This window comes from Simochromis diagramma, unplaced genomic scaffold (genome assembly GCF_900408965.1).
Source record: "Simochromis diagramma unplaced genomic scaffold, fSimDia1.1 OVJJ01000079.1, whole genome shotgun sequence".
Classification (NCBI taxonomy): domain Eukaryota; kingdom Metazoa; phylum Chordata; class Actinopteri; order Cichliformes; family Cichlidae; genus Simochromis; species Simochromis diagramma.
The window spans coordinates 4119424-4145080 of NW_024387075.1; the positions used below are offsets into that span (position 1 = coordinate 4119424).

General features: G+C 39.0%; 1 protein-coding gene and 1 long non-coding RNA gene across 4 annotated transcripts in view; both read right to left on the bottom strand.

The window, feature by feature from the left end:
- Positions 1-25657, bottom strand: part of trip4 (thyroid hormone receptor interactor 4) — an 81903-nt gene that overhangs the window by 27110 nt on the left and 29136 nt on the right. The window contains exon 12 of one of the 3 annotated variants that reach the window (XM_040045497.1): positions 24537-24639. The exons of 1 other annotated variant lie outside the window; for it this stretch is intronic. In XM_040045497.1, the coding sequence (XP_039901431.1) occupies positions 24537-24639 (103 nt within the window). Of the gene's footprint in view, positions 1-24532; positions 24640-25657 lie in introns of those variants that run through there. One more of the 3 variants, XR_005697829.1, reaches the window with a different exon arrangement.
- Positions 12011-24529, bottom strand: LOC120742269. Its single transcript, XR_005697830.1, has 2 exons — positions 20249-24529; positions 12011-19681 (listed from the first exon to the last, which is right to left on the bottom strand). It is a non-coding gene; the product is annotated as an uncharacterized LOC120742269 (long non-coding RNA).

Here is a 25657-nt window from a genome sequence, read left to right on the forward strand (position 1 = left end):
GCAGTCACAGATTTTGGGACATCCCAAGACCTTTTTACTTCAGCAAATAATAAATTCTCTTTTTGCGAACCCGCAGAAGCTCGAAGACTTGGAAACCATGAACTGGCCTCAAATCTTAGATATGAATCACCAGAGTTTAACTTAATTTGTTCTACAGTATCATAAAATATTTGCTACTAGGGCTGTGCGATATGACCAAAATCTCATAACCCGATATAAAACATCTATCGTCCGATAACGATATAAATCACAAAAATTTTACATTTTCTGTAAATTCTGTGAATCTCGGGTAGGTGAAGTGTTTCCAGCTGGGCGTCGTGTATCTGGAGTCGAGTGTTTTAGCGATGCATTAAACTACACATTTTTAGACATAGGCTGTAACGGCCGCCGTTTTCTTTGTGAGTATTTATTACACGGCGTGCTGCGGGGAAAAGCCTGTTCTAACGTTTGAGTCTAAGGTTTATTTTTTAGCACCTGGCGGCTCCTTTTTTGCTTCTCATCATCATACTCTGCATACTCTTTCACGTGATTCAGTTTATTTTGAAAAGTCTCAACAGGATCTTGAGCTTTATTGTGAAAGGTTTATGTGGAAAATAAACAAGCGGACACGTGATGGTTTTACCGTCGTTGTTGCTAACGACAATTCATAAAAACAGGCGCTTGTCCATCTGTAGTGTGGTTATATAAAATATAAGAGAAAGAGAGAACTTTAGGAAATTAATATAGCCACTACAGTGACCATCAAAACGATGAAAAATTATTGCTGTAAACAGTTTATTTTGCAACAGCACAAAACAAACGATAGCGTAAAATGAAACGACGTTTTTATATCATCATCCGATATATATCGTTATATCGAACAGCCCTATCTGCTACCCTAAAAATGCATCGTGAAAAGAAAAAACAGGGCATGGTATAATTGTCCCTCATCCATTGCACCTCAGCATTAAGGGTTTTTTTGCAGTGATTTATTACAGAAGCATTTGGCACAAGCACTTACAAACATTAGAGTGCTTGTGCCTTTTTTTTCTCTTGTTATTTTTATGTCTACAGCACACTGTAACAAACCTGCTCTGCTATGAACAATATGGCTATATATCATTGCGCTTTCCCCTTGCAGTTTTTTTTTCTTTTTTGTACCTCAAATGCAGGTTTTGTGTCTAATATATAGAGTGTTGTGGAGCTCACTAGGAAAGAGAAAAAAGGAGTAATCAGCGGGGCTTTAGCCTACAGGTCTGCATGTAAAGTGGGTCAACTGTGCTCCTGGAGAGCTTAACAAGCTGCTAGAGGAATAAGGCAGTGCACTCGATAATTAGCAGGAAGAAGAAGCAGCGTGTTTGAGGGAATTGGGTGCAGATGAGAGAACGACTGGGTGTAAGGCTGGACTAGCAAGCGACAAATCTAAAAATCAGACTATTTCAATCATGCGCTTCTATTTTTCTCCTATGAGATTCCCCTAGTTTTACAGCTCAGCCACTATTGAATCAATTTGTGTGCCAATATTCTAGTTCACATGTCCTCACTGAACTTCATACATTTTATCAGTCTATAATAAAATGCTGTATTATTTCAGCCTTCTGTGATCATTTCGTTCAGTGTCATCTGTCAAAACTGTTAAGCTGTGTGAACTCACACATATACGTTTAAGTTTTCAGAGAACTCTTGCCCTTCTGTTTTGGCTGCTCTGTGAATCTGACACTGTTTCACATTTGCTTTAACGTAACGAAACCATAAAATAAAAAGGGAAAGATTTCACAGTAGCAAGGCGATGCAAAGCTGATTTTGACCTTTGAGGAAGCAGCTCTGTTTGATGTGAGTGCAGACAGCAGAGGAGGAAATGGTTTCAGAAGCAGTCTTTGTCACATATGCTCTGGCAATTCTTCTTTTATTTCCTACACTGAAGCATACTTCAGTGAATATTTTTTTTTTTAAATGATTTGGGCTTATATAGTTAGGACCTACTTTATTAAAATACACAAAATACAAAACCTAATTAAGACCAGCCTTTCTAATCAGAACGTCAGGTTTTGAATTTTGCTGTTGGTGTCAAAGTGAATCCACAAAAATGACAAAACAAACATCAGTAAGGGGCAGTTGGTGCACATCACCATGAAAGGAAAACACCAACCATCAGGGTTAAAAACACAAAAAACACCAGTTCCTGAAATAGCCACTCCAGACTGGCTCCATCATGTTTCTTTTTTAGATAAATTACTAATTTCAGTTGTACTAAAAGGTCAAAGTTATCGGTTTCAGGTGTGCAGCAGCTTTAGTTGACTAATGTTTCAATAAGGCTGGTAGTTAGCTAGGCGTTGGTACCCCTCCTCTCTACCATGTTCAATGTTTGCAGTGTTGTTTTCTTTTGGAGCATTTTTAATTACATTTTCTATAAAGTAATAAGGCTTGTTTTGTTCTTAACTGCACCAACAGCAATTTAAAAAAGAAGATCTGTGGTCCATCTTTAGTGAGTAAAATTCTAATTTTTTATTTGTATGTTGCTTAGGGATTATCTGTGCGGTGTATCAAAAAAGTGTATGGATGCAACTTGCTAACTAAGCTTGGCATCACTGCTTAGAACTGGAAAAACTACTCCAAATGTGTCCATATATATAGAAGGAAAGACAAGACATAAAGATGTAGTTTAACAACATTATATTGACTGATATTTTTCAGTAGCAAACCTGACGGTGTTGGGTCAAATCCATTCCCAGCCATCAGTAATCAGGCTATTTCCACAGCTGAAGGAGGAAGATGCAGTCGTAACACCACTATAAGCAGGGGAGCTCAGCTGGAGTTGGTGTGTATGTCTTTTGTGTGTCTGTGAGAGTGTATATATATATGTGTCCTTTCCTAAAAGCTCAGGTGCTCTCAGGCGAAGTGTGAAGAGGGTTTTTTGAGGCAGAGAGAGAAAGAGAGCGATAAAGACTTAAAAGCTCATACAGTGAAAAGCTGCAGAGCCAGTTGAAGCGAGAGAAAAAAAGTCACTTCCTTCCCTACTCCTGTAAGCTTAAGAGACCTCACTGCCACTGTTTCTACTGGAAGCTGACTCAAATCTCAAATCATACATCTTGCCATATTTGCCTCCGCTATCATCAAGCAATATACATTTTATTGGAGTTTTCTAAACCACAAACTCCCCTTAACCATCCATGTGTTTAGGTGTTCTTGGTCCCACAGCACAATAAATGAAATATTTTTCATTTCTGGACTGACATTTGATTAAATCACCCAATATGGAAGCATGGAAGATTATTTAGAGGTTAATAAAAGCTTAGTCACGTATTTGCTGGCTCTTTCATTATGTTAGAAAGATCTTTCTGAAGACTAGAACACGTTCACATATTCCATCTTTTATTTCCTTTGTACTCATTTTTTTTTTTTTTTACACCATTGCAAGCAGCAATTTTTCAACTAGCATGATACACATACACATCAATATCACAAAAAAAGAAAAAAGAAGACACATTAAATGATAAATGCCTACTGTTAGGGCTCCAAATGCTCAAAGGGAATCTGTTATACTTTTTCTCTAATATATTATATCACAGTGTTAGATCTTCATATTAAATGTAGCCACAATTTCAAGTGACTAAGCTTGATATTTTATTGAATGTTTTTATTGAAAAGGTGTCAGATGAAAATGTGAAAACCATTTGAAATGGGTCACCTGTACTTGTGGCCCATCAGTTCCAGTAGATTCAGCTTCCTATTACGCTGTCTAGTGACTTTAGTTTCAGTTTATTCATAATTTCCAGTCCTAGGTGTCAGAAAAAAAGATTTAAAACCCACTGTATACTCTATATTATCCATCAAATGACAGGCCAGCAGATTAAGTGACAAGCTAGGGAACATAGTGGAGACAGCCATTTCAAAAACAGAGAGTACCCCTGGGAGACCGGAGCATTTCCACATGAATGGCAAAGTGCTTTGATAACTGCTGGATGTGTATAAGCAACAGTTTGCTGACTCTAATTTTGACTGAATAAATGAAGAGAAAAACCACCATCGTAGGTTTAATGACAAACTAACAGCATAGAAGAGAAACTCACATTACTCCACAGACACACCACAGGCAATGAAAGCACCCCCGGAGTCGTGCACGACGCATACAGAAACAAAACTGACATCGATCAAGCTGTGCGAGTCCAAGGAGGCTTGAAGGCAAATATAATCAAATACAAGCAAAATCAATAGTCTTTTTACTCTGTTATTCTTCAGAAAAAGGGGTAAGATTAATCCTCCTTTCAAGCGCAGTCCGCAGACCATAATCCACTCGCTGCTACAATAATGTAAATGTACCATCGTACCCTCACTGCCACTATCTCCCTTCTTTCCTCTCTCGTTCTAGCGTACCCAGTACAAACATCCAGTTCATTACACTTTTGTTTTTAAGCCCTACACAACAATCAAAGAAAGAACAAAAAAATGAGACAATTTGGTCAGATCAACAAAAATGATATAATACTGGCTTTGCCAAAAGTGAGATTGTTGACAGTTTTTAACATTTAAACTGACATGAACAAGTCTAACAGATAAACTAAACACCACACTGATGTAAAACACACACACGCAGCATCTGGGTGCAATAAAGCAGGGCTGCACAATGAATCGATTGAAATCTTGATCACAATTTCGGCTTTCCACAGTAAAACGAACGTGATCGAGTGATGTTAAAAATGCGCGCTCCACCAGAAGACCGCAAAGCGAAAGCAAACCAAGCGCTTCATAAATCAGTGCCCGAACACGTGCCTGCATGCTCCAATCATAGCTGGTCCCTGCGGCGTGCATCTCCAAGTCTCCTGGACTAGCCTGTACGAGTAACGCTACATTAAAAACAGATTTATGCAACAAAATTGAAAAGCAATAAACATCTTTTTGTTACCAAAGTCAACAATGGTGACGAATAATTCTCGATCTGATTCTGATCCCAATACTGATTAAAATAATTGTGAGACTCATTAGGGCCATAATCATGGAGCCCAACAAAACAAGTGTTGAAAGATTATTAGATAGTATTCCAATGCGATACTTAGTCCCTTGACTTTTCCCTCGACAGTTAGTGTTTATGTTATTCACCAACAGCAAACAATATATATCACAGTGTATAGCTCCTGTGGAAGAAGTTATGTTCCCAGGGAAATGGTATGCCGCTATTATCCCTTATATTGGGATTCTTTATTCATGAAATCATGGAGTTCACATGCTTTGTGTGTGCTCAGTATGGAGTAAAAGGAGATGCGTGCACTCACACTGAGAGGAAAAGGAGAACCTAGCGTTACTGTAAATAACAGCTACGGTCTAAAAACTCACACTGGGCTGAAATGACACTAGTGGATATAAATCCAGTGAATACATTAGCTTATTTTTAATTCATTTTGTCACGTCATAATTTATAATCTTATAAATAAATACCAGTTCAGTAAAATTGTGTTCTTGGATGTATTTATTTTACCTTATAAAGTCATGAAAATGATGTCTAAGTAAAGTCTGATATTGCTTTCCACATAAAGAATGACTTCCAGGCACAGTGAGGACTACAGCTTACTCATTTAAAATGTATCAGAGCTACAGTCAGTATGAGTAAATGTATCTGCATTAGATCAGAAGTGGAAAAAGCTGTATCAGTGCATCCCTATCTCAAATATGGCTCATTTGAAATGCACAAGCACAGTTTGGCAGAAGCATCTTTTACAGTCTTATGTGGTGCTTCACTGATTCATTGAGGGCTTTCAAGTGATTTATCTCTGTAACCAGCTGTAACTTTAGTACTGGTTTGGGAGAGTACAAGTGGGACATCATTTTACTGTCCAATCACGATCCTAAGGAAGAACAATGTTTCTCTATCTATCTATCTATTAGGGGTGCAACGATACACAAAATTCACGGTTCAGTTCGATACTTTGGTGTCACGGTTCAATATTTTTTCGATACAAAAAAATGTTCATGCTTTTTTAATTTGTCATTTATTAAAATTATAAATATATATTTTAACTCAAAAGTACAGTTTTTAAATTTAATGTTGCTGAAACAACAAAGTAATAAAAAATAAATCTATCTGATCGAGAAATCGCTCATCTTTGGAAAAGAGAGTTTATTACAGAGAAATGTCTCTTTCCAAAATAAAAGCTATACTATACGCTTCTTCTGGGCTATATTCTCAGCAGCATATTAAACATATCAGGTCCCCATAAGGAGAATCATGTGCTAACGGCTGTCTAAATGACTCGGGTAAAGTTTGTAGCATGCGTGCTTGTTGTTTTTGTCTGCTTCCACTTGTCTTTGCACTAGGATGCTGTCGGCGTAAATGTGCAGTCATATTCGTTGTGTTCCCACTAGTGCTGTCAGCGTTAATCTGAAATGACGTTAACGCCACAACACGGCAAATCTCCGTTAACGAGCTACCACGGATCGCCCCGTGCGTGGGGCTGGACGGCGTCAACACGTTAACGAGCTAACTGCGCTAACACACTAGTTCCCACCAATGTAATTGAGCATTGCGTGGCACATCCGACATACTGTTTTACTTTAGTCCATGACGCGCTTACCTTCAGGGTCATACTTCACATGAAGACCAAAATAGTTCCAAAGGCCAGATCTGAATGAGGGTGGGGGAAGTTCAATTTGCCATGTTGCAAGGAGCTTAGCTTCTGTCTGCGCTCAGTGGATCTGCGCTCGACAGTGCAGCCTAGGCGGAGTAGTCGAACGCAGATCCACTGAGCTCTCAACACAGAGAGCATCGTCAGAAGAAAAGTTGATAAAATAAATTAAAAATTTTGTATTGTTCGATACATATGCGTACTGAAACGAAAGCACTGTATCGAACTATCAATCTATCTGCGTGTGAGATTTGAAACACACACAAAAGAAGTATCCTCTGTACTCTGGAACATGCAGCAGATTGCCATTGTTAGATTTTTCATGTCTGGCCAGAGAGCGCACACACAGCCAGCTCAGTAGAGTGAGCCACTTACAGTTGCTCAATAATCCATTTACTTGCATTTGCTGCTGCCATGACTGTAATTTCAATCACACAGACACGAGGCAGATAAGTGGGGAGCTCACTACTGAAAGGTGCCTGGTGGTGACATGGGTTGAAATTAACCAGTGGTTCCTTGCTTGCTCGTCTGGCACGCCACAATGATGGGAACAGAAAGGCGTAAAATTTAGGTTAGAGCCTGGACTTCATTCATTCACAGTAACGGATGGATGGGAATACAAAGCTGCTAAACTTGCCAATGGAGCGATTCTTTACCTTACTTATTCCAGCAGACACCAAGGACACTGTAGAGATTTCTTCTCATTATAAACAGGCTTACTTTTATCTCCCTGAATAAACTATCAACCAATTTTAAGACTGAGAAATCATTCCCATTATTAATAATTTAGATTATGGATGTATGCTGGATTTTTCAATGAGCCATTATTTCTTGTGTTGCATAAACAAAACGTTGGTACTGCACTTCCACACCTCATTACAAAACTGTGATCACTCAAGAGGTTGTAGATTTGGTGACCACTCTCATATCATGCGATGGGATCTAGTAAAAATTTACATGATGACAACATGTATGCAATAATATATTGCCAAGAGAATATTGCCTGTGTGCCATAGTGAGCCATAACACCACTGCACCGTGTTTCCAGGCAGCTTCTTTTCCCCACAAACCATTTCTTGCTGCCTCGCCTCATTAGCATTGCAAATAGCACCTAGAGCAAGAACAGCGATGGCAGCAGCAGCAGAGGAAATGGGACAGAATTAACAAATTATGTAAGAAGTGTGGAAAGGAATGAAGGAACAGAGTGTAGCAACAAGAAGGTGGGTGACAACGAGGAGGAGGTGGGAAGAGCATCTTACAAATCTGATTACACCTTAGACTTGACAGTCTGAGATGACATCCACTTTCACTGGTGCCATACCTCAATCTTGCTGAGATTAGACACCTTTCTGTACACTGCTCTTCTGCACAACAATAAAAGAAAGATGCACCACCGCTCACAGTGAGATTACGTAACAAACGACTTCTACAGAGTGGAGGATTTAGTCTGATGTTCTCTAATATTTACAGACAATTTAGAACTTCTTTCATGAGTACATAATGATTTAAACACATTTTCAAAGTCACATTATTGATTTACGATCGAGAAAAGAACAATATTTTATGCTACGGTGCCAGAGAACATCGCCTGAGAGCAGGAGCCTATTTCTCTGGGAGAAAAGACTCAAAGACTTGAAAGCGTTATTCCTGTAAGATGCTCATGTTTAGCTGCCATATGAATATGCTTGAAAAAGAAATTCTAGCAGCTATTAGGGTTAATACAACTGTACAAGCAACACACGAAAGGAATCAATAGATGTGGGAGTTGAATACATTAAGCAGACAAAACAAAAGCGACAATAAAAGACACCAACAAGATAAAAAGGTAAGTTGGAATGCAGCTTATAACCTGTTTATTGACACTTCCTCTGCTGTCAGACAAAAACAAAAAGAACACTTTGGTTTTTATGTTATACACCTACTTTATATGGACTTTTCATCGTCGCTGACTGAGAGTCTCCGCTGTTATTTAAGGTTGTATTATTTTCTCTACTTACCACTGAGTGCCTGTTTTGCTGTGTGTACTCCTCGAAACACACGAACCTCGAAAAGTAAAGATATCTCTAACTGTCAGAAGTACAATATCAAGGTCAGAGGTAACCAGAGCCAGTGCTGGTTATCTATTTGGAGATACGCACATGCACCACACTACTACTAAAAGTTTTGAACCACCCCTCATTTCTGGTCTTGAGCAATAGTTCTTCAACGATGTTGTTGTTGTACGTGACCATTTTCAGAAGAAAGTCTTTGTTAAGCAACTTAACACCCACCTACGAATAATTCAGGCATAAAACAGTCACCTAACTCAAAGGAAGAACTACTGTTGTGGTGTATCTTTAGTCACTTTGTTGCTTGCAGACTGTCACAAAAACATGAAATTTGTTCCCATTTCTTTAGTTGAATCTAAAAAAAGATCATGCTGTTTGACAGACACAAAATAGTATTGTTGCACCACCAAGTTGATTCCTAAAGCGCTATTAGCTAAAACAAAAACACTAAACGAAAAAGAAGCTGCAGGCCTAAAAGCTACCTATACTAGATTAGTATCTAAAGGTTATGTCCTTAAAAAAATGAAATTTAAATTGACACAGGACCTAAGAGATACATCTAACCCTTCAGTTGTATCTACTGTTGGTCTCAGTGAAAATGAAACATGGAGAAAAAGCTCAGGTATGCCCCCCCCAAAAAAATACAAGACCTTGAATGAAAATCAATGCTAATATGTCCTTTGGGGTAGTGAATCCAGAGGTCACATTTCTGGTTCAAACTCTCATTTTATGTATTTATGGTGAAGATCAAGAGAAGTACAACAGTGAGCATCTACGTCCATCTGTAAAACACAGTGGAGGCTCTGCCATTGGGTTGCATTTTAGACAGTGGCGTTGGGGATGTTGTCAAAATTGATGCAATTATGAAAGCAGACAAAAGCTAACAGACTTTGATCCAAGTGCAATACCAAATTGGAAGTGTCTGATTGGCAACGCCTTCATTTATCAGCATGATAATGATCTAAAACACCCTGCCAGTGCAGTAAAAGTATACCTCGGTAGACAATGGAACACTATTAGTCATGGATTGGCCTCCCCAATAATGCAACATTATTAAAAAAGAATAAAAAGGCAGACAGCATCAAAAGAAGAGCTTTGAATGCCAATCAAGAAGCCTGGTAAACTAATCCTGAAGACAACTTAAAGAAATGACAAGAAAATTGAATAAGAGTTCGAGCTGTGTTGAAGAAAAAAAGATTCTACTAAATAGTGACTTTGAAGCTTGTTCGAATTGTACAAACTCTGTTTTTGTCTTAAATATTATATTTCCACATACTATTTCCTATTTTCTTGGTAAAATATATGAGTCAAGGCTTTTGCATACTACTGTGGATATATAAATATTGTATTTTAAACACTATGAGCTGCAATCCTAAAGAGGCTATACTGCACAGGAAAAACACTGGCTGTGCTGAAGTGAGCTCATGTACTAGTGGGTAATGCACTCTGAGAAATGCTGTAATGAAACGGTATTGAAAACGAGGCCAGAAGGAAGAAAAGGCCAGGCCCTGATGTAAGTGTCACTACTCATCATCTGGTGAAGTCAAGGTCAGGACCCCATGTGGTCCCATGGTATTTCTGTTTAGCTTTTAAAGAAATGGCCAGAGAGAAAGATTGGTGCACCAAGATTGCTAGCCAAGGCTCCAGTTGATTGCCCTTTATTTCACTGACCTTGCTCAGAAAGCTCTCTTTTAACAGAGAGCTAAAACATTTCACGATAAAACCATTTTCAATAACTACGGCTGCTGAATGTTGGCGTTTCCTGAAATCTCTGCTTTCCTTTGCTCAGTCACTAGAAATAATACTAATGGAAAAAACCCCAAGCTTCATCAAAGATCTGACGGCAAAGGAAAACAGTAACAATGGTTTTAAATGTCAGCAAATATTTCTGTCTCTGCACTTATTATAATTGCTTGTGACATGTAATGAGGCAGGGTTCTCTCTGAATCAGTCTGCCAATTATGTGGCGTGAAAGCTGGTCTGGTTTGTGTGGTGTGTCTAACAAAATGTGGAGGCCCCTCTCGCAGTGGGGGCCGGCTCGACTCGGATGCTTCTGCACCGTGGCCGCAACTGCTCAGCACTCAGTGGGGGTAACACAAGGAGCCCTATAGTGCGGTAATGCAATATTCATGGTGGGGTGTGAGCAGAGCAGTTAAACACAGCAGAGTTGTGAGAAGACCTTGCAGCCCTCTATCAGGGAGCAGCTGCAGCTCGGGCTTGTTCCCCCTCTCCAAAGCTGATCTTCATGCTCAAGTATTGTGTCTTTCTTTCTCTGCCCTCCCATGTTCCCTCTCTGCTGCCTCTCACTCAACCATTAATTTTTAATCACAACTTAAATGGCTGCCTTGGCTGCGGCTGTGGGGGCAGCGAGTCAAGGGCTCTTGCCTCTGGTTACAAAGTAGGAAATAAATTTGAAGAGATCAAGCTAAACATACATGGAGGGTGAGGACTGACTAGCGAGAAATGTAGAAGGAGGAAAGATATCAACTTGCTGCTGCCATTACAGCTTAATTAGAATTTCAACTCTTTCATCTTAGACTTTGCATTGCAACAGCTACAGGAAATTGAGATCAAATTAAGATAGAGAATTGGATATTTTTTCCTTTTTTGAAGGATTTTTGGAGGCCACGAGAAAGAATGAGAAGATGAAATGAGCGGATTTAGATAATATAAGACAGATATTTAGATCTGCCAAATAGCAGACACATGCTGATACCATGAATCGATTAACAAAAAATAATAATAAGCAACAACTGCATTACTCCAGCTAGTAAATTACAAATTTGCTTCTTCTCTTTGCAATATGCAATTTTAGACTGTGTGTTTTGGGGTTACGCAGTTTAAGCAAGCTCAAAATATCAATTAGGACGTGAGGAAATTCTAAGTGTTGTTTCATAGACACAACAAATTAGTTAGGTGTGATGATAATCAGAAAATAAACGCTCTCAGAAGCAGCAAAATGCAGAGAGTATAAAAATACCGCTCACAGCAGGAGTATATAAAGAGCTGAAGCACTTCTCCGTGAAGGACGAGGTTGTATCGATGTTGTCATGAGGTGGCAGCACTCAGGTTTTCCCCTGCATTATTTATTTTCCGTACTGGGGTGGTCTGACCCACTCTTATAATGAGAGCTAGAGTCACGGTCTGTTTGGAGTCCCGGGGCAACGGCGTGCAACCGTGTCCCTGGATCACTGCTCAACCACACAGGCCTCTACACAGCCACTGTTTGCTCAGACTTCACTTGGACTGTAAAAGTCAAGCCTTGTTGACACATCTGTGCCGTCTCTCCCCGAGGCTAATGGCTATTACATCTGTCTGCTTCTTTTCAGAGCGAGAGGAAAACTACAAGAATCAAATGCTTTTTTGAAAACAGGCAAAGTGAAAACAGTGACAGATGATGGAAAGCTGACAGCCGCCTCTGAGGGGAATTACCGCTGATGTTTTCTCGCAAGCGCAGTCAGATGATCACATTAGTTAAGATGTGCTTTGAAAGAAATGTTGATGGCTCTGTAGCAGCAGAGTGTCAGTGTTTACACTAATACCACTGTGCTTTTCACAAGTCTGTCTTTACATTAATAGGTAACGCAATATTTCTCTCAAGGGCGCCTAACATAAACATAACAATATAATAACATCTGGCTACAAAGCGCTGCAGGGAGACCCAGGATATTAACGCTGCTGTAAGACTATTATATAAACATTTAATAACACATACAGTTTACTCTTAAAAAGTACATTCCGTTTTTTATTCATTCATTTATTTGACAATATAAAAACCTCTTAACAAAATGGATTTCATAAGTCTGAAATTCCGTACATAGCAAACCTCCAGAATTTGGCATAAGTCGAAGTCGGATTGCATGTTCTCCCTGTGTCTGGGTGGGTTCTCTTCTGATTCTCCAGCTTCCTCCCACAGTCTAAAAACATGTCTAAAAACATGCCTGTTAGGTTAACTGATGACTCTAAATTGGCTGGAGTTGTGGGAGTGGGTGTGAATGACTGTTTGTCTCTCTGTGTTAGCCCTATCATAGACTGTTGACCTGTCCAGGGTGTACCCCACCTTTTACCCTTGATAGCTGGGATAGGATCCAGCCTCCCTGCAACCTAAACTGGAAAAAGCAATTAAGGAAATGGGTAGATTATATGCTATATGTGCACTTGGACCTACACTTATACGTGAATTGAAGTGCTTAGATTTTTTTTAATTACACAAAAACGAAGTATCCCTGTAATTCCATTACTTCAGACAGGCACGAGTAACCTAACTAACATCTTAAAGTGAATACGCAATTACAGCTATTTAAATGGAATCATTATTCATGCATAGAGCCTTATTAGGAGTGATTACTGACTCTTGACAACCATCAGCAATACTTCAGAGATCTTTCCTTTCTTCATTTAGCAGATTGACAGTTAATCCCGCTACCCAATTCGCTGATAGTGTTACAGCTTTGCTATTCTGACATGAAGGGGGAAATAAAACACACAGTCAGCATTTGAACTGCCAGCATAATGGGACCGGCACAGTACAGATCAGTATCACAGAGCATGCATAATATTCTAGCTAACATCCATAATTTTCTACTGCATGCCAGGAAGTTCCCTGACACACCACATTTGGATGCTATAATATTAATGTAAAAGTAGATCATTAATAAAAAAGTAGTCTGAAAATATACTTTTATGTGGGGCTTATTTTAAAAAATGGCTCAATTATTAAATATATATTGAGTTTCATCACCTCAAAAAGGGAAGTTTAATAAAGTAGAATTTTAAATGTTTTCAGGCTACTTCATTGATGAGATTATGACGTGTTTATACACCACTCTGCAATCATTAGATTATCAGTAGTTATTATTAATCTCTGGCTCTTTTCCAAAGTGGGTCTTTTATCCCGTCTTCAGCCCCTCACCCCCAGCTGGTCGCAGCAGATGGCTGCCCCTCCCTGAGCTGGTTCTACTGGAGGTTCCTTTAAGTGAAAAGGGAGTTTTTCCTTCCTACTGTAGCCAAATGCTTGCTTAAAGGGGAGTGTTGAGTTTTAAATATATATATATATTTAAATAATTGAACTAAAACTGATTTCCCTTGACTCTCCCTTTACAGTGACCCCAATCAAACAAGCTTAATTTGACCACATCTTGCACAGCTGAATGTTCACTGTTGATGCTGTTATTGTGAAGCAAGGTCAACATCGGCAAACAGCTGAATACACTCATTAATTCTTCATGATTTATGATACATTACTAACTGGCTAAGATAAAATGGATCAGCTCTAATTTTAGACAGCGTTATTACAGTTCCTGTTATGTTCAAACTCATTTCTTCAAATGTTTTCTTTGACCGAAATGGCAACATCAAAATGTAAAAACACATAGCTGGGTAGGTAAACACTCACCAACAGCTTATTGGCCATGTCTAGTTTAACATCCTCACCTCGATCAGCTATTCGAACTGTGCAAATAATCCACCCATTGATCTTCAGTTCCTTAACTGACAAATAAACAAAATCAGGGCCACAGCCCAACTGCAGTCTTGCTAACTAGCAGACCGCTCGTAATTACTTCAACACAAACACAGAGCCAAATGTGCGTGCACATACCTGCTCATGCACACACACACACACACACACACACACACACACACACACACACACACACACACACACACACACACACACACACACAGACAGGAGTAATCGCTCACTAATCAAGGACATTGATTACATCGCAAAACACATCTATCTGCACTCTACCCCCCCATCCCCCACCGTGCTGACACCGATTGAAATGTGGGAATGAAAACACAAAACTGAGGGCACACAACATAAAGGTGGAGCTTAAATGGAGAAGAAGGCCAGATGTTTTAAACCGGTCTTTTGAATTCTACTATTCACAATAAGTAATCTGTACTAGAGTGTTATATATTTACAATGCAGCTAGAAAAAGGTGCTATTAATGTATAGTGTGTTCACCAAGTAATATAAATGCTGCACACGAATGGAGACACAGAAGAAAGTGTGTTGAGTTTGCTGCTTTGTTAAGTCGATGAGTAGCTGAGTGCTTGAAACCCTGGATCTGGGTAGACTGTGCATAAATAATTAGCTGTGTTCTCTGTAAGCCGCAGGTAAGATTGAAACCAACTGTGTGATGAGCCAAGCAGCCATGTGAAAAAAAAATTGTTTTTTTTCCCCTCTCGCCTGGAAAAAAGTGAAGACTATTTGTAGCATTAAAATAATTTGGTTACAAAACCTCTAATTTGGAATTGAGTGTAAGGTACAAGTATTACTCTCCCGCCTGCCACGTACCTGATGAGAAAACTAATTTTTTTAAGTGTCACCCTCTCAGATACCATCAGAACTTGATCCAGAGATAATCTATAACTACTCGATGCATCTCGATGAAGGACACAGTGCAGTATATTCAAATGCCTTTATCACACAGACAAGGATACAAGCTGTTCAAACCAGTGCCACATATGGTGTGTTCACACATTCACTGTAAAGATTAAAATAACAGTAGCAATATGAATAAAAAAAAAAAAAACAGCCATATGAATTGTACAGAAAGGATGCTGCACACACAGCGACGTGACACTAAAGACAGCAGTAGCACGTCAAATGCTGACTGATATGCATTTTGTAACGGCGTCTGATAAAGGCAACAATGCTTGTTAAGATAAGAAAAGACAAATCTCTTGTTACAACAAAGAGCAATTTCTTTACACTGCCTTTTCACCCTTTAGTAAAATATAAAGCCAGAAGGTTTCATTAAGAAGGGCAGCTGATAAAACCTCTGAGCTCAACTGCAATCAAATGCTACAAAGCTCCGAGGCAAAGCATGTCCTGCCGGGGCTGCACAATATTTAAAAATGTTTTTTTTTTTTAAAATACGCTCTTAGTTAATTTTCCAAACCAAGATCTAGCTTCTACTTCAAAGCATCTTTTCCCTTACTCAACTCAGTGAAGGGAAACAAACATAGCAAAAAAATATTCAACATATCGTGTCTCAAAATGTAAAGACATCCTTTCAATATCCTGTCAGCACCAAGACGAATCGCTCGCTCTTTTCACTGGGGCTGGGCAATTAATCAAATAACTCCATTAATCAACATTATGACTTTCTAACCGACCTAATTTTACTCATGTCGATATATTCAATAAATTAAATCTTTCACGCAGGCAGTCAGCCAATCTGCAACTACTGTAGCTGCCTTATCGTGCCCAGTTAGTGTATGCTCATAACCTTTGTTAACTGGGGTGTAAAACAAATCTATTTAAGATACTAAGCCAAAATGTAAATAAATAAATACTTAGTTGGGCTCAAAGTCAATTTTGTTTTCTTATTGCACTGTAAAAATGTAAAAATATACACATTAAAACACATTTTGTAGTGAATTATGTAACGGTTACATCACTGTAATATGGATTTTAGGTAAAATCTCCCATCACTATCACTATCACTGTAGTCTGTTAGGCTTTTGTAATATCATAATTTGCATAACAAGCATAACAATCGATCCCTGAAAGCTCATAAAGTTAAGAGGTGGCAAAAGATGCTCACCAAACTCAGTGCAGACCTGCATGTCAAACATACGTGGAGGTCAGGTGAGTTTAGACGAGCAAAGAAAAAATGCGTAATCCTTTCCCAACACAAGTAAAAAAAGAAGGCCATACTTCATTCTTCATACTGACTTGGATGCCAGCTAACACATTCCTCTGTGTGTAAAGTCTTGACTAAGTATAGTCTGGAAACGACTGATCGCAGAGCTTTCTGCCAGTGTTCATTTACTGAAACATCCCAATTTTAAAACAATGCAAAAACACATTGTTATTCATTCAGTTATTTACAGTTCCTAATTTAGCATGCAGGAGTGTTGTTACTGAATCTGTAAGGACAAGCAGATCTAGCATGGCAAAGTTTATTGCTTGGGGCTCTCTCTGGCTCCCATGTCTGTGTGCTCTGGTCTCTACTCAGCAGCTCAGCTCCCTCCTCTCTCTTCTCCTCTACTCTCCCCATTAACCGGCTGACAGATCAGTAATAAACACAGCCTGTCACCTTCAAGGCCTGCCTCTCATTTACTAGAGAACACATGAAACCCCACTTGCTCATTCCCTCTCTATCTCCCTCTCTCTCTTTTTTTTCCCTTCATCTGCTGGGCTCATTGGAGCTGAAACCCGATTTTTGGCCCCTGCAGCCTCCGAGGCAGCAAATTCTCTTCTGCACCCAGATAGTCCTGAGAAAGGCATGAATATTAAATGGAAAATCCATGAATAAATAACCAAAAAAGGACTTCCGTTGCTCTAACCTCTTTCTGTCTCCCAGTAGTGGATGACAGAAGAAGAAGAACAGCACAAGGGAGAAACAGAGGAGAGAAAAAAAAAGAAAAACACGACTATCTCAAGAGAAAAGATGGACATTTGTTAGGTAATTTGCAATCCCATGGTGCAGTGATTTCACACTTAAAACAAAAACAGTAATCACAAGGTAACAGTGTAGCTGATGGTTAGTAGAACAAAATTAAGATGCAGTATTTTCTCCGGGTATATGTTGTGTGATTTCCATACTGAGTGATTATGGGCTATACATATTGCAAGAGCTCAATAATGTATGCACACAGAAAATTATAATCACACTGAAAGAAGAGCAGGAAGTGAGATGTTGAATGTTTAGCAAATAAATAATGAGAAATGTGTATTTTTGATGTGTAGTCCCCGGGCTTGTGGCTGTTACACAGAACATGTAAATATGGATTTCTTTGCTTTAAGCAATTCCCTCAAGAGTACTTAATAGGTTCTGCATTTTTTACAGAGCAACCTGGAGACAAATCATATGATAAACATGCAATGGAGCTACTACACAACAAAGTACTGTCTGTGTGTTACTGGGATATTATGCGTTTCTGTGGGATAGTGTTACATACACTGCTAATCGAAGTACTATCTCTAATACAGTTCACTTAACTGAATATCAGAAGTAAAATAGTAGTTAAACTTATAATCTCAGCAACAACACTGGTGCAGCTGAGCTGTATTAACTTACTACGAATGGAAACTCCTCTGCATAAAAAACCCAACTGATTACAGGCAGAGTAAACTGAGAAGCCTCAACTGTGTTGTGTTTTCTTCTAAAATAAAAGGCAACACAGGAGAGAAAAGGAATAAACAATAACCTGTGTTTTTGGCAGAGGTAAACTGATGGACTAATCATTATCCGAGCAGTGTTTTACTGTTTGCTAACAGCACGTGTGTTCAAGTAATTTAATTTTCCCTGCTGACAAAGAAATACCAAGTTAGACCTTTCCAAGAGTGATTAATGTAAGCTTATCTGAAACCACGAGTTACTCGAGACATCCAATAGGATCTAGTGCTACATCCAATCTAGGGAAACCGGTGGCTGGACATTGTGCTGCAAGCACAATTCTTCAGACAGGAAATAGCCTTACAAGCTCACTGCCTTTGAAATGATTGCTTAAAAAAATAGTTTGCAATAATAATGCAAATACCAGGTCAGCTTGTCTGCAAACAGACAGTTTATGGACAAGTTGCACTGATTACAGCGTGTTAGCAATCTGTCTGGTGATCAGATGCAACTATTTGTCAATCAACTGGAAAAAATTCAGTGCGATCACTGGAAAACCACTGATTTTTCCTTATGAGAAGGTTGTTTCTCATAAGGACAGGCAAAGCCATAACTAACAGTGGTATTATAATTATTAATAACATCTCTCAAGAGTGCATGTTTTCATCAGCATTCAACAATTTAAGTTAACATTTTTATCATAGTTTCTATCAATGGTCCACTGGAGAGAAAAATATTACTAAATACTTTGGCGAAATTGCTTTATTGTATAATGTCAGCATAAAAGTAATGCTGTGATATTATGCTTTCCAACTATTTAGAGGGCTTTTAAAAAAGATGAAAGAAAATGTTGTCGGCACTTCAGGCTTAAAGAAGAACTACACTGTCAACCTTGAGGTCCTCGGGGAAAAAAAAGACTCCAGTTTCCAGCGATTTTCAGATTATATATGTCAATGAATTACACTACTTGAGATTCCATCGTGACCTGGTGTCGAAGCTGAATTTCTCATCTTGGCAATTATACCCTTGACTTCCTTTCTTGTCGTGAGAAACCTGAACAAAAGAGAGCTCTATTGTATCTGCTGGAGAGCCATCAGTGTGACTAATCTGTGCAGCAGAAGATAAGCTTTGTTCACAAAGTACTCAGTGGAGTCATATGTTCACAAGTTACTCTATGTTCAGTGGAAAGTGAATGAAGAGCTCTTTAAAAGCTGTTAAAGGACTTTGTATTTACATCTCTAATAAGGAACAATTGCATTTTGGTTCTGTACTGTCCAAAACACTGCATGTGGTTACAGAGATTCATTTGCATATGTAGCTTATGTGCAAATGAATTATTTCCATCATACAATACTAAGCAAAAGACTGGAACCTTCCCTCAATTCATATATTTTGCTAGAAAAAGGGAAACATGTGGGACATAACACAAAAACAAAGTTTATACAGTTCCAGCAAGCTTAAAAGTTAATATTTGAGTATTTAAGTTTAAGTAGTCTTCAGGAATAGTTCTCCAGGCTTCTTGTAGGACATTAAAAGCTCTTCTTTGTATGGCTGCCTTTTGTTCTGCCCTCTGTCAAGAAGATCCAATACCGCTTCAACGGTGCTCTGGGGAGGCCAATCCAGGACTGAGAGAAAAACAAACAGTGGGACACTATCAGGTATATTTTTACTGCATTGGCAGTTTGTTTGGGAACCAATGCCATCTTTTCAGATGGTATTTTATGGTGGATCATCTGTGTTCATAATTTCTGATGAGGCTTCAATAGATGGATCAACTCCAGAGCCAGATGCATGTCTCAGGTCCCGTGTCAGGTCTTTGCTGGATTGTTCCATAATTTTTAAGGACATGACTTTTAGATATTGTTCATATGCTGTTAATAGTTTTTACGTCGCCAATTCTTTTGTCCAGTTCGTCCGATTGTTTAAAGGACACCCTGCTGAGACATGTCAAGTGTTCATCCTGTTAGACCAAAAACACCATTTTAAGCCTGTCAAACTGTTTTATTTTTTTTCATTGACTCAACAAAAGAAATGGGAACAAATTATGTGTTTTTGCATCAGTGCCTAAAGACAGAAATGAAAATTGGTTTGTTGTTAGTTGCCTGTTATTTGCAGACACAACAGTGAATCGTACTTTAGTTAGATGCCTATTTCAAGTTTGAATGATTCATAGGTCAGTGTTAAGTGGAAAAACAAAAAATGACTGACTGAAAATGAAGTGAAAGAGCAGCCAATGTCCAAAGAATAACTGAAACACCTTCAGAAAGCCTTGAGAGCTACTGCTCAAGACCAATGCAATATAAATACTATATATTTTGCTTCTTTAAACCAAAGTACAAAGGAATGAGGGGTGGCTAAATACTTTTGCACAGTACTGTATAGTATGCTCAATAAAAGTCCAAGAATCCCAGTAGAACAAATACACACTGTAGCACAATCAGCCAGCAGTTCTTTGAAGCAAGAAAATTAATGCAAGATGGAAACACAAGGCATTCGCTGCCTGGAGCTAATGAATGATTCTGTACACTGATCCTCAACTGTTGCACTTCTAAATCATTGCTCAAGTCAGATGAATATAGGAATGCTTGTACATTTTTTTCTCTTATTTGAGAACTCTTAGACAAAGGCTTAAAGCCATGTGATTCACTCATGGAGCGTTACACTGGGAATGTACTCCTGCTTGAAAGCAACTGAATTTTACACTTTTGGATGCATCATAATAGGAAGGTCAACCCTGTATCTCATTACTTTGTTCTGCAAAAACTCAAGTAGCAGCTTCAGGCAGTCCAGTCAATATATCTGACAATATAAGACGTGATGGAGAGTTTAAGATAATAAAGGGCACAAACTACCTGTGCATGAAAGCAGGCAGACTAATAGTTCAGATCTCCAGCAGGCTACAGCACCTACGATTCTTAAATAAGTCTTGTTTGGTGGCTATTTGTGATGAATCCAACTGACTTGAGGTTCAGTTGCAGGACCACAGATTTCCTGCATGGATCCTTGAGTGCTACGAGATAATAAACTGTTCAGTGGTATTTGTTCTATTTCTTTTTATAATGCTGAAATACAGCCAGCTGTTATGACCCAGTGAACATTATGATTGCTTTTCACATCCTTTACTTTGTTTACGTCTGGGTTATTTTATGTAAGTGTTTAAGACAAGCCCCTGTCAGTTAATATTAGATTTATCAAGCAGTGTATGGTTAAATGTCTTAAGTAGAGCGGCATATGGTCTGTGTTTTACTTTTCCAGTGCTGTGTACGTAGCCACTTCAGAGGATGTCAGGCTTAGAAAAAACATAGGGGAGAAAAGGTTATCTACATGAGATATAGGAGAAGGAAATCTGGATTCATGTCACAGAGTCAAATAGCTTTCAAAACCCAAACTGACCTTCAGCTCACAAAGACGCACACATACAGATACAAATGTACACAGGATGTGACCATAAACCTTAATGCACATCCCTTATTACATGAGTGAGTCTTGACTGTACATCATTTTAAATGTCACAGACTCCTCCGCAGGGTAATGACTAATCAACTGAGTTTGCATCTCGTATTGCCATCACATACCAAGTAATGCAACTGGCTGCAGAAAAGGGCAGAATTCGATTCGATCTCAATCTCTGATTTGGGTATCGGCTATCGTATCCAATATCGTTCCTGTGTACAGTATTTGGATATGCTAGGTTTGCCCTAGTTTTTGCCATGTGGCCTGCAGATATGACAAATATCAGCATTTTAATCACATGAAATGTAGGCAAGAGCACAAAAATGACGAAGAACTAAATGACCACTGCCTGGTGAAAAAATCCTGTACAGCAATAAGATGATAATATTTAATTGTTTCAGCTGTCTTAATAGGACGGGATCACTACTGTTTCCATGAAAGGGACTATAGATGTTGCACATATATTTCAGCATAAACCCTAACAGAGCCTGGCAGAAAATTTCAGCAGTTAATTCCTAAAAAATGGGAATCTTTAGAAAGAAAAGCAGCCTTTGCAAGCTGGCTGACATTCATTCAAGCTATATTTCCACAGTACTGATAGCAGAGTCCATCCATCAGTTTCAACAATTCATTTTTATATACAGAATGACACATTGCAGCACATTATAGTTTATTAGAAATAATTTTTAACCATTATGTAAGACAGCAGCAGCACTGCTGTTTGAAAAGCTGTTCATCCCTTTTCTTGCTCATTGTGATGAGGTGTGACATAGCCGGCAATAACAGTGACAAGCAGATCTTGTCAGCGTAAACTGCTTGAGGAGCAAAAAAATAAAAACACTAGTGCTAAACCCCGCCGACTAAGATGAGCGGCAATGACCTGACCCGTGAGATGTGGTGGGAATTGAGGTAGAAGAAGGGGCGAGAGAGCAAGAGCATGGCAGAGTGAAAAGCTAGCTGGTGACAGAAGGATAACACAAGTGGGACTGTGTAGGTCAAGATAACCAATTTAAAATACTGAGGTAACATGCACAGCTGGGAGCATCTTGTTACACTGAGTATAACATGAGCCAGTAATGTGTGGCTTTAATACTCTGTGTTGCAAACAAGGAGAAAATGTAATTAGGAGAGAGGTAAAGTGATCTTGTACACGATGAAATAACTTTTGTGTACTTACATTTTGTTATTTGACATTATTTGATACTGCCTGATGTTTGTGCCCATTTTAGGTTATATTAATGTAAATAACTTATTGGGTCTTTGAAAATGATTTGAGATAAGGCAGATCAAGTGTGCTAATGTTCCTGGACTAAACAGTCATCAAACATCTGTGACTGTTTGGATAGTCTAGATATCGCAAATTAGGCGTGAGCTGGAACAAAGCAGGAAGGGACCTTGACGACAGACTATTACACTGTCAAATATCTCAGCAGGTAAAGACATGACAACATAAAATTAACCTAATAGACATTTCTTTATGGGTAACAGAAACGTAACGTCTTAAAACAGACCACAGGTTAAGGGCTTGCTAAAGTGTGTGTCTTCTGTAAGAAGCAGGATATGGTGATGGATTATTATTCAGACCTGCGACGTTCAGTGTTTGACACACAAATCCAGTGACGGATGTTAAGGACGGAACAAATAAAATGGAAAAGACGCAGGCTGCTTTTTCTCTGAATAAAGCACAGCTTGGAGCAAAAGTTGCTTGAGTCAAATACTGTTAACAGCATGCAAAAAGGCCATTAAAGGAAACTGGGGCAAGCAAAAGACCTCAACAAGTTGCTGGCAGCTGCTGAAGACATCTTTCTAATGGAAAACAGTCACATTTGTGTTGAGCAGCACAGGGAAATTCAAGGTAGTAAGATGGGATGAAGCTGAGAACAAACCTCGGCAGAATAAAACCAGAAAAAAAAACTGCAGCATGACCGAAAGAGGTCTGTTCAATCAAGACGTCCCAGAAATATCGATGAACTGAAAGATTTTTAGGACAAATATTCCTCCTCACTTTTGTGCAGGAAATATCTACATTATACAAATCTCTAAATCCAAGTCCTGACATGCTTTGGCCATTTTGTCATGACTGTCTTCTGAGTTTGGTTTCGTATCTTCTTGGACGAAGCTCAGGTTATATTTTATTAGCAATTTCCGACTGTTCACAAATGTGTGCGTGCAGCTGTAGCAGGAAAAAAACTTGGCTCCAGGTACCGTTAAAATTAAGAAAATGAAATCTATTAGTGGTTATAATTTCCAGCAGGGAACTTTAACAAAGCCATATTTATTTATTCACCAATAAAAAGAAAACTGCTGATTCATAAACAACAACCTACAGTCAGTTTAAATAATGCAGAACCAGATTTTCCAATCTGCGTCTACATCAGCAAGCCTATAACAACGTGTCAGCACATTTCGACCTTTTATTCAAGAGCATCAGTTTAGGTTCACTGAAATGTGAAAATTAAAATAAAAGAACAGGCGTACACCAGCCTTTTTCCACTTCACGTGGCAGGAAAGTGCGGAATTGTGAAAGACAAACAAAACAACCCCCAAAAAAGAGCTTTAAAAGTACTCAGTACAAAAAGTAGACTTTTAAAACTCTCCAGACCAGTAATAATTTCTTTAAGACCTGCTGACATCCTACTTAACAAGAATTTCATTTAATCCTTTGATGTTCAGGTCTGAGCTACACCTCCAAAGCCATTTTTAACTGCTCATTATGTTCACAAAAACCGAGACAAGGCGATCATATCCAGTTTTGTAGGGAAAGGGGGGGGGGGGGGGGGGGTGTGTGTCATGGCTCCTGCTACATTTTACCTCAAGAATCTCAAAAAGAATTCTCCGTCGATATCAAACGATCTGAGAGAGGCACAGCTGCATAAACAATCCTCTCAAGTCTTTAGAGGGTTTAGAAATATTAACAAAGGAGCTTGCAGGTACATCATTTTTGCAGTAGCAGCTATGGCAGCAGAGGGAAAATGTGTTTGAGCTCTCTTATAAATCACACAATACAGCAACAACATTGCACATCCAGACCTAGTTAGTCCCCCAGGCAACCTGACAGCAAAATCCTGTCTTTACAGATGGCTCTCAGAGAGAAACTGCGTGTGTGTGTGTGTGTGTGTGAGAGCTTTGTGTCCATGTGTGTCATTTTGTTTTTATTAATGACAATATAGTAGTTGTGAATTGTGTAGCATTATCACTTTCACCTGTCTTTTTTACGAATAGGTGTAAACATACATACTAAAGATGATTTTTTTTTAAAAAAGGAGAAGAAGAAGAAGAAGAAAAAAAGAAAGCAATTCTTAGTTAGCTCAGGCTAATTTCATCCACTCCACTTCCCCGGACATGAAAGAAGCAGGACTTACAGATCTTGTGCTTCCCTTTCATGGGGAATTTCACGAGCAACTCCTGGGGGTTGGTGCAGATGAAGACGAATGGAGAAGCAGACTCCTCACAGGTATCAGGGAACTGCAGGGATGGTGGTGGGGGGGGATAATGAAAAGAACAGTTTAGCATCGTCTTACACAGGACTAGCATGTCAATACTGTGCACAGAAAATATGTTGGCGCTCATGACAGCGTTACAGTTATGAATCATTCAGCGAGTCCCTGTTTATACGCCTACGTCGTGCAAACTGTCCTCCGTGCCTGATGTAATACTACGGGCCTGACAGCAACTGATAGTTATGAGTCTCGCTGGGTCTTATGCACTATAATTGCACAACTAATGATGCAGTCGCTAATGAGAGCAGCTGCAGCACTTGTGAGCAGTAAAGACGACGCAAAATATGACAACCGGTAAGAAATTCCTTTTTCAGACGCAGTGTTGTGTGCACATACTATTCAACAGAAAATCATGAATATCAATTTAAAAAAGAAAGAAAGAAAGAAAGGAACATGTATACAATGTTTGTGTTCATTTATTAATAAGGAGAACAAGGAATAATTCGAATTTCAAAATCAAACACATTCTTCCACATCTACAGAAATGCATCGAATTTAAAACACACCCATAACATATTTATCTGTCTCACATTCCTGTGTAAGAGTGGGCGTTTTACAGCCTATAAGTGACAGCAGCCCACAGCATACAGAGGCCAAGAGACAAGAGAAAACCTCTCTCTCCCCCTCTGTTATTGATTAGTCTCTCAGGTGAGAGTAGGGAATTGACTGACACAGTGACAAAGGAGTCATCTTTCCCATCACAGGCAGCCAACAGTTCTCAGCTCATCCAATTTCCTCCAGCACTATCAGATAGTGCCCATGATTGCATCTAGCCAGCCAGGAAGCAGCTCTTTTCATGACAGCATGCTTTTTCCTCTCCCCCTCCCCCCCTCTCTTATTCACAGCCTCTCTATCTCCCTCAAAGGAGCACTGAAGGTTGTGACAAATTTGGGGCTTTTAAAGGAAATCAACAGAGTCTGCAACCTATCTGTAAGGTCCCTGCAAACTGGGGACAGATGATAGAGATGCTTATTTCTGATTAA